This window comes from Adiantum capillus-veneris, chromosome 18, assembly GCF_014529385.1.
Source record: "Adiantum capillus-veneris isolate H3 chromosome 18, ASM1452938v2, whole genome shotgun sequence".
NCBI lineage: Eukaryota > Viridiplantae > Streptophyta > Polypodiopsida > Polypodiales > Pteridaceae > Adiantum > Adiantum capillus-veneris.
In genome coordinates, this window is record NC_140948.1 from 21,785,830 (window position 1) to 21,795,884 (window position 10,055).

At 41.1% G+C, this 10,055-nt stretch overlaps 1 protein-coding gene across 1 annotated transcript; it reads left to right on the forward strand.

Annotated features, from left to right (window-relative positions):
* Positions 1 to 477: 477 nt before the first annotated feature.
* On the forward strand, positions 478 to 1,156 carry LOC147435333 (uncharacterized). Its single transcript, XM_086487719.1, has 2 exons — positions 478 to 1,097; positions 1,147 to 1,156. The coding sequence occupies exons 1-2, from the start codon at positions 478 to 480 to the stop codon at positions 1,154 to 1,156; spliced, it is 630 nt and encodes a 209-aa protein (XP_086343845.1).
* The last annotated feature ends 8,899 nt before the right edge of the window (positions 1,157 to 10,055 follow it).

The following is a 10,055-nucleotide window of genomic DNA, read 5'->3' on the forward strand; positions in this document are numbered from 1 at the left end:
AACCACTGAGATCCAATCTGCCGGAGAAGATCTTAATGGATATCAAGAGAGCGGCAAAGACGCAAACAGTGCAGAAGAAGGGTTATTTGGGAGCTGGGCAAATTCTTACACGAGTAGTCTACCAAGCTCTTGGCATGAAGGAAGACTTGAAGCTGCAGGCCTCAGATAACGCAACCCTAATTCACATGGCGAGGCGTTTGCGCAAGAATCTCCTGTCAGGCCAAGCAGAGGAAGAAGAGTCTGAGGATGAAGAAGCCACTGCCACAGCCACAGCTTCAGTCCACAAACCAATAGAAAGGGAAGAAGAAGAAGCTACAGTACAACCTGAGCGCCGCACAAAGAGGAGACACGATCCGAGACAAGAGCAACAAAGGGTAGTAGAGGAGATTAGTCGTCAAACCGAACCTCAACCCAAGAGGCAAAGGCAAGTTACCCCACAGACAAAAGCATGAAGAGCAACTACAGCATTTGACTCGCATGAGTAGATTGGGACGAAGATTAGCTGAAGAACAAGTGAGAAGAAGACATGATGAAGAGGAAGCTCCACAAGAAGAGTCAACTGCTGTTGTAGAAGAGGAAACCATGCAGTACTCTGAGACGGTGCAGCATATGGAAGTGGAACTAGAAGAAGAACTTCGAGCAGCTTATGAAGAGCGCCAAGTACCACGAGCATCCACAGAGGAGCCAGAAAGTCCGCTAGAGGACATTTCTACAAAGGAGGACTGGACATCCATGATAAATCTGGAAGCAGGCATCACTCCACCTCCTTCACCAAGACAAGATTTGGTTCCTTCACAACCATCTTCTCCATTAATAGCTCAACCTATAGAAGTTAGCGAGCCAAGCCCGGCTCCTGTCGAGCAAAGTCCTCCAAGACCAGAAATCGCAGAAGAGGCGCAAGAAGAAGGAAGGAGAGAAGCAGACTTGCCAATGCTCGCCAGAGATGAACAAATAGAAGATTGGAGAAACCGCATGATCCGAGAAATCAATGAGATGGTAGCATTGTCGCAGAGTCAAAGCCAATTAAAAAGAGAGGAGGAGGAAAGAAGACGAAGTGTCCAAGACGAACTTGCCAAAGCCAGAGCAGACGCAAAGAAGTCGGAGGAAGAAAACCAAGCAGTGAAGCGACAGATCCATATCCTCCAGACTCAAGTAAAGGAAGCGATGGAAGCAAAGAAAGTGGCCGAGGACAGAAACGCAGAAACTGAAAACCAAATGGCCATTATAAGAAAGGTGCATCAGGTGGCTATGGAAAAGCAAAGGTGGATGCAGGCTTAGCTTGATGAGCTTCTCATGCAGCCGTTATTGGCTCCTCAACCATCCGCGCAGCCAACTCAGAGTATCGAAGGTCAAGAGATGCTCAGGGAGCTGGAAGCACTCAAGAAAGAAGTGGCGGAACTCAAGGAACAGAGAGAACTAATGATAGCCATGACACCTCAAGCATCGAGAACTAATTTTGAAGAGATGCCAGAAATGGAATAGACTGAAGCAATGGACACAGAGGAACCTACACAAATCAAAGAGCCGATGGCCGAAGAACCTAGTGGAGAAATGGCTGCGGAAACCGAAGACAACGAACTGCTCTGCACTATGCAGCAGGAGGTAGAAGAAGAGCAAGAGCCTACTATCAAGGCATACAAGAAGTGGGAGTATGAGGTAGTGTCAGTTGCGGTGAAGTAGTATAAAAACGCACAACAGATCATTGACAGTATGATACAACCGTCCCTACCTTATCCTCTCCTTTGGCTCATCAATGCCATGGAGATAAAAGAATTGTTGCCTTCTTGCACTATGGTAGAGACAGGAGGATATGAACCTCTCACATCATCTGAAATGTCAAGCACTGCTCCTCTCAGGAATCAGCCGAATTGGCGGCTAACATGGTTCGCCCAGCACATGGGGTCTACCATAGAATACAAGAGGGCACCCAGGGCTCAAAGGATTAATCCAACTTATTGCCCAGTCGCCAGACGAAGGCTGTGGACAGTGTTTCAACAGACAAAGGTCAGACATCCGAATTGGCTAAATTACCCAGAACTACCTTGACCCTCAGGATTCACTGCGAATGCATACTTTGTCAAAGCCTGGAGGAGAACACAGGACAAATTCAGGGGTGTTCCAGATCTTGCATGTGTCATGCTTACAAAGGCAGCGGATCTTTTTATCAAGATCTTCCATACCTTCAAAGAAGACCTACCTGACGACACAACATGGGAACTTTTCTTAGAAGGCGACGAGGGATTGGCATATGATTTGACAAAGCATCCAACTCATCACCAAATGATGGGACTATTTGCCAGATGCCAGTTCCTACCTAGCTCTTACATGATGACATTCGAAGAGCTATTTCACACAGGATTCTTCGAGGTGGACACACACTTGTTCAAGCCAGTCATCCAGAACTTGGCTTTGAGGTATGTAGCATTCAAAGATGCACATAATGCAAATCCAGTGCATGAGCAGATTAGAGAAGCAGAAAACAAAGAGAGACAAGAAGAAATACGAAGAGCTATAGCAGCCCGACGACATTCCCAAAGCACCTAAAGAAAAAGCATGTCCGAGGACGGACAATAGATTAAGTGGGGCGGAGTGTTGTCGTCACATCACGACAAGGCGGAAAAGCATTTTTTATTTTCTGCAGTTAGCTTGTTTAGCAGACAGACTTGTATGTAATTTGGGGTCAGCAAGGACCAAATGTAATGATTTGGGGCATATACCTCCAGCTTGTAACATATGTACACAGTAAGACATGTGAGACCTATAGAGGGGTTGAATTTTGGAAGGAGGGACGAGTTTTTTTGGGGGGACTATGAAGTAAAGAGAGAAGAAGAGGTAAAAGCCTCTTGACAGGCATATCTTTATGGGTCCATATCTCTCTTTGTGCTAAGTATTTTGCTATGAAGTTTTGTGTGTGCAATGTTGATGCTTTGATCTACACTTTGATGTAAGTTGTTGCATGTAAAAAACAGTATAGGCAAACATCACGACACTTTTTGGCCGTGTTGCTATTTTGCTCATATCTTGAGGTAGGAGTGTCCAAATTAGATGATTTTTGGTGCATGAGGTCAGGCTCACAAAGGGCTTTACACTGATGTCATCAATCGTCATTTTTCATGACCTGCAAACATCATTACGTTTTTTGTCCACGGCTTGTAAATTGCAAATCTAGGACATTCTAGCTTCCAAAAGTGCATTCTAGTGATACCATTGGCATTAGGGACCTTGTGGTGTGTTGAGGAGTGATTTTGGAACATTTTTATTTTTTATAGCATTATGCCCTACATCATTACGCGTATTGGTGCCAGGTACCCAGGTGCTACAGGTGATGCCAAAGTGTTGGGATATAGTCTAGACTTGCTTTTAGCATGTTTCCTTGCATTGTTGATGCCCAGAGGACCTAGTTTAGTGCCGGAACTCTTGTAGACGGAATAGCGTCGTGCTGACTAGAGAGTCGTAGCAAGTGCTAGTTTAAAGGACTGCATGGCTTGACAACCCATCGGGGCCTCCGACTGCCTATCCGTGGTCCATACTCCCTGTATCGACAATTAGTAAAGCTAGTTGTGAGACAGATCCACTATACTGCGTAGAGTAGTGGTGACAATCCCCGAGGCGCAGTGTTGATCCATGAGACGATATTGCGCCCGACAACAAGTTTTTGGCGCCGCTTCCAGGGAGTAAGACCTAGGATAAAGGCCTATAAAGTCTTCATTTTTCGAATACCTTTTTGAGGTGTTCAAAATTATCAGCCCAGATTGATGAATGTACACATAATCATCCATATATACCTCCAAGAAATTCCAAAGATATTCCTTAAAATCATGGCTCATCAATCTTTGGAAGGTGGCAGGAGCATTAGTTAACCCAAAAGGCATAACCCGATAAGCAAAAATACCCCATTCAGTTACAAAGGTAGTTTTATGATGATCCTTGGGGTCAGCCAAAAGTTGATTATATCTTGAAAAGCCATCTAAAAAACTGTAAGCTTATTTTCTTGCAATTCGTTCTAAAACATGCTCAGTTATTGGAAGAGGAAATTTGTCTCTAATGGTAGCTGCATTCACTTTCTTGAGATTGACGCACATACGTAATTTTCCATTTTTCTTGGATACTACCACAATTGGAAACACCCAATCTGTGTGTTCAATTTCATAAATGAATTCGGCTTTCTTTAGCCTTTATATCTCTTCTTTGATCTTTCTGGCAAATGTTTCATTATATGTGTATGGACTTTGTCTACTTGGTTTCGTATCATCTCTCATACGTATGATATGTTGACAGATTTCTGGATCAACACCCTTGAGATCCTTATAATACCAAGCAAAGATATCTCGGTATTCTTTCAGTAAACTTAACAAAAGCTCTTCTTCTTCTTTCGTCAGGTCTTTGCAATGCAAGTAGGTCTAGGCTCTCCTCCTTGTTTGGCATGATCTATCTTTTTTGCGTTTTCAGATCCTTCGTAGGACTCACCCTGTTTTTGTAGTTCCCTGATAGGTTGTTCGACTATGATTTTTTTGTCTTGGAGAGTATATTTCTTGTAATGGGATGGAACACTCATTATATCTTTACCTTCCTCCTCAGTGGTTTCCATTTCAATTGTATATATCTCCTTTAGAGCTTTCTTCAACTCTTGATACTTCTTTCTCCGTTCAACTCGTGTCATGGTTGAATTCTTGTCCTGATATTTAGGTTTTTCTTGAGTTTCCTTTCTCATTTTTTGCAATGTTTTTTATATTTCCTTCTTTTGTTTAAAGCATATCTACCAGTGATTTTGTCTTTGACACAATCATGTGCATCTATCTGCATCATATAAACTGTATTCTACTGGAGACTGATGGCATAGGTCTAGCTTTCAAGTTTCTCGTGTCTCTTCTTCTATACCGTTTCTGTCTTATAGGTTTCTGGTTTGGAAAGTCAAAAAACTTTTCCTCTCCTCCTTTCATGAGTAGTTTAGCTCTCACATGTTCTTTTTCCGACCCCGAATCATCTGAGGTAGATGAATGTTCTTCTAACTCATTTGTTGCATCATAGTAGAGGTCTGAAAAGACTTGTTGAGCTTTCAGCAAGTCCTTGGATTCTTGAATTTCTTCTTCAACGTGAAGGGTTGAAATCATTTGTATGGGAACTATGGCATAGCTGTCCTCATTGCAAAATTGAGTAGACATAGATGTATTTACACATACATCCATTGTTGCCAAAATTTGAGTCCACTCAAATGGCTCAAACAAATGCTTTGAAAAGGGTTTAGGTACATAGGCTTCATCTGTTCAATCCCTTTCTAAGGCACATTCTTCTCGTTTTAAGCTCTCGTTTTCTGAGGCTCCGCACATCCAAATAGGTGTGTCTTTGTTCAACCAAGATGGAAGCTTAGTTTCAGCCGAAGAGACTGAATTGAATTCTTGTATGGGTGTTTTCATGACATCTCTATAAGTGTGATCTTTTAGATTAAACCTTTTTATTGATTCCACTTGCTTCAAGTCCTGATAATTGTTTCCCCAATCTTGGATGAGTTGTAATTGTTGCATAAAAGGTCTTCCCAAGATGATTTCGTAATTGAGTTTCTTTCCAAAGTCCACTATGGCAAAAGTGTGTTGATATTCAATCCCACATGAATTAACTATCACTTTTTCAAGCAATTGTAAGGGTCTTTCTATGTGTCCATCAGCCAATTGCAATTTCATTCGAGTTTGTCTACTGGCTGGTTGTCCCCATGATTCCCGTACTACTTTCGTGGTTATGGATATGCCTGCCCCACTATCTAGTATTGCCATAGTTTCTATATCATTATATCTCACTGGAAGAGTTTTGTTTCCTTCTTTCCCTTCGTAGTATTCTCCAACTTTGTTCATTGGAACAGATTGGGTATCTTTGTTATCCAATTCATGTTTCAATTTTTCCAATTTTTCTGCGATTAGCCCTGTTATCTCCACCTTCTCTAGAGTTTTTGTAAATCATTCCATAAATGTGGTCTAATTTTTAACAGCTCTCCTAAAGTAAGAGTACATTGAATAGGCGTAGACATGATTGAATGGATGTTGTCTACCTCTAGGGTCTGTTACGCTCTCTTTATCTGAGTGGTTTTACACACTATGGATTCATCTTTGTTATCTCTCAAGTAAGAGGGTAATGTTTTCAAAGTCAATGGTTTAGACATTCCTGAAGCTTCAGAGCCGCAATCCCCATACAAGGATTGCACATCCATGCCCATATCAGGAGGTAGATTGTCTAACCAAACTTCCTCCATAGAAGTTGACTTCATAGTTAGGCTCCAATCATTAATCTCTCTAACTTTTTTCCATAAGTGTCATGGCCACTCTTCTTCTATGAATGGAATTCTGTCTAGGGCATCTTGGTTGTCCGGCACTATAAGTTCTGTCTCTTTTGTTTCAAGGTGGGATTCTATCACCACTTTGGATTTCTCTTTATTGGTTCCTACCACAAGCTCTTCAGGTTTTGCCATACCCTCGAGCTTGGGTTTTTGTTTTTCCAGCATCTCTTGAGTAATTCTTACCAAATTTTGATAAGCTTCAAGCTTAGCTGCTTCCATGTCAGGAGAAGGATAGTTTTTCCATTTGTTTTCCATGTTTTGGCCTTCTTTAAGTCTTGCTTGGTAAGCTTCCAAGACTGTGTTGATTGGCTCAAAAATTTTGTCTACCAAAATTAATCCTCCAGATTTCACGGTGGTTTCCTTGATTTCGCTTCCAGTTTCTTTCACTTTTTCCTGGAATAGTTTCTTTGCTTTCTCCTCAATTTCAGCTCTTTATTTCTGTTTTCTCATCTCATACCTTTTGCTTCTGCTTATTTTGGTCTTTTGAGAGGAAATTTTAGTATTTTTCGAATCATCAGAGGAGTTATGTTTCTTTTTCTTAGTGTGGGCTCTAGTGATTACTTTGATTGGAACAATCGGTTCACTCAAAGATGAGCTACTAGGTATCACTTGAACGATGTTCACTACTGTTTTACCCTTGTTTAAAGGAGTTTTTGGAAAATCTTTAGAGAAGTGTCCTCCCTTTTTGCAACATTGTCTGCAATAAGCTTCAAATGTCTTAAGGTTCTTGTCAGGCTCTGGGCATTCATTTTATTAATGATCATCTACACCATAGTTATGAAGTTTCCTGTTCTTGGCTTAATCATGGGTCTTACCATCAGAGGTCTAACACCTTGATTAGTTACATAGTACATTGATGCAAGTTCTGGTGTAGTATAAGTCACAGGTTCTTTCATTGGTGGTGGATGTGAATTATACTAGTCTCCTTCTACCATTACTGTAGACAGACTAGGCTCAGCATAGGGTGTAACAGACACTAGTGCTTGTTCATCTATGACTCCCTATGAATGCATGTACTTTACAGGTACTGCATTATGCCTAGGATATGGAGGTTGTTGACCTAACACGGGTTGAGGTCTTTCCATACCGATCGGTGGTCTTTGAGCTGGGGCCATATTAGGCTGATATATGTACATGGGTTGTCCTTGTGTCCTCATAGGCACGTACTGAACATTCCCATCATACTTCGATCGGTAATAGCACTCAATGGTCTCATGTTTGGTCCATTTACCTTCGATTGGACACCATTTTTGCACCTTAATTGGTTGTCCCTTTTGAGGTATCCCTTGCCTTGGTACCCTCATAGGTTCTTTTTGCATGTTATTCATCATGTCATTCATCCTTTTGAGCATGTCTTCTATGGTTGTAAGTGGTGCTGCAATAGCCGTTCCCACTTGTGTTGATTTGGTGGATGTTTTTTCCTCGCTTTGGTTATCCTTAGGGGCATCTTCTTCATTGAAAATATCAGAATTGTCTCCTAAGTCAATAGCATCTGACAAACACGCTTCTAAGGTCATATGCTTTTTGCTATACAATATAGCATGAAGTTCTTTGTTTAGCAAACAAAGAACTTTGTTTAGCATGAAGTTCTTTGTTTAGCAAACCCTCTAGAAGCAATGATACTAGTCTTTCTTTTGCAGGTATCTCTAGCTCGGGGGCATCTTGCAATGTATTCTTTCATTCTAGTTGCACAATCCCTAACAGACTCACCTTGTTTCTGTTTGAAGCTATATAGTTGAGCTACGGTATTATGTTTGATCCCTGTTTTGGAACATGCAGCTACAAATCCTTGAGCTAATGTATTCAAGTCCATGATTAACCTTGGTGGAATGTTTTGGAACCATGTCCGTGCTTTTTCTTCTAATGTCATTTCAAATCCCTCGAATTGAGTATGGAAATCAAATATGCGTTCTACTCTTAGCACTTGCTTAAATCTTGCTAAGTGGTCATATGGATCCCCCGATCCATTGTATTTTTTGTCCCATGAAAATCAGCTGGTCTGATACGTCTATTTGGTTCAACTCCCAGTCTCCTGGCAGTTGATCCTGTTCTGAGTCCTTCAAACCAGTCTGTTGAAAATAGTGACTCATGTAGCCCTGGACTGGCTTTAGTGTCACCCGATTTTCTTCGTGATGAGGTGGTTTCTGGTTTTTTAACATTACTCTCAAAAGATCGTATGGAAATCAAATATGCATTCTGCTCTTAGCACTTGCTTAAAGCTTGCTAAGTGGTCATATGGATCCCCCGATCCACTGTATTTTTTATCCCATTTTTGAAAATTAGCTAGTCTGATACGTCTATTTGGTTCAACCCCCGGTCTCCTGGCAGTTGGTCCTATTCCGAGTCCTTCAAACCAGCCTGTTGAAAATAGTGACTCATGTAGCCTTGGACTGGCTTTAGTGTCACCCGATTTTCTTTGTGATGAGGTGGTTTCTAGTTTTTTAACATTACTCTCAACAGATCTCTCGCGGAGTTTGTCTCTTGGAACAGTTTTTGGTCCTTGGCCCAATATCCAATCCCTTATGGAGTACCCTTGGTATTTGGTTTGTTCCACCTCTTCAGGAGTCATCATAACAAAGTTATTGTTATAACAATCCCTAAACAAGTAGGTTGGTAGATCTGTTGAACCCTTCTCTTTGATTTTGAAGATATAGATGATCTTCATGGGCGTCAACTGTCCTAATTTGGCATGAGAAGTCCATAGGAGATCTTTAACGTTTCGATCCTCCCAATAATAGACTTCGATCCTAGGATTATCCGTACTAAGCCATTTCAAAGGCTTCAAATGAACTTGATCGTATCCCTCGAATTCTAAAGCCGGTGGTCCTTCTTTTGCTGCCATATCTGGAATTGTGGTATTTACCTCTAATCCCCATTTGTCTATCACGTCAGGGTTTTCAACTTGTAAATATTGAGTTTCGTTTCTATCCATGTACATTTTCCCTTGTTTGTTTGCCCTGATTTCCTCTTCAAACTCTATGCCACGGTCATCAATGCAAATAGCACACTCCTCACTAGGATCCAAGTAACCTGAGCTCCATGGCGATTAGTCTTATAAAAGAAGAGTATATGCTTATAACGCACTGTCGTTCCCGTTTCTGAATGAGTTGAATGGGAAGACATTACAGATGTTGATTCTGAAAAAGTGGCTGAGACTTCTTCAAAGATAGTGTCCAAGTGATCTCCTTCATTCACACTCTCTTCATTGGATACTCTACTAGCAGTCTCTCCAAATATGCCTTGGTTTCCTAGTATACAACCAGATCTAAGGTTCATATAGATTTGTGAAGCTTTGGATAGAGTACTTACCGTCGGATTGACTTGTTGTCAACTTCTTCCACTTGGCTTGATTGCAACTTCTGTCAAGCTTTCAATTCCTTGTCTACAACCTGATTCCTGTATCAATTTTGATCAAGTTAGCTATTCTTTCACAAGGACTGTACAATTTTTGTTAACTACTACGATTGGTCTATGTGTATCACTTCAAATTGAGCTAAGTGAGTGAGCAATTGAGACTTTCAGATTCTACTTTTGCAAAAAGTCAAAGGACTAATCTGTAATTTGGAAACTGAGTGAACATATACTAATTTTGATTCGACTGAATCCAAAATTCCTGGTGGCCTTGTATTATGTTGGTCTAACACTGTACAAGTTCAAACGTCAAAAAGTCTATCTCTGTGTATCTAATCGCACGATTACTTACTTCTCTCAAGTTTTTGCACTTTGTGGC

Coding starts and splice junctions, on each gene's coding strand:
- LOC147435333 (XM_086487719.1), top strand. CDS start 478: ATGAGTAGATTGGGACGAAGATTAGCTGAAGAACAAGTGAGAAGAAGA.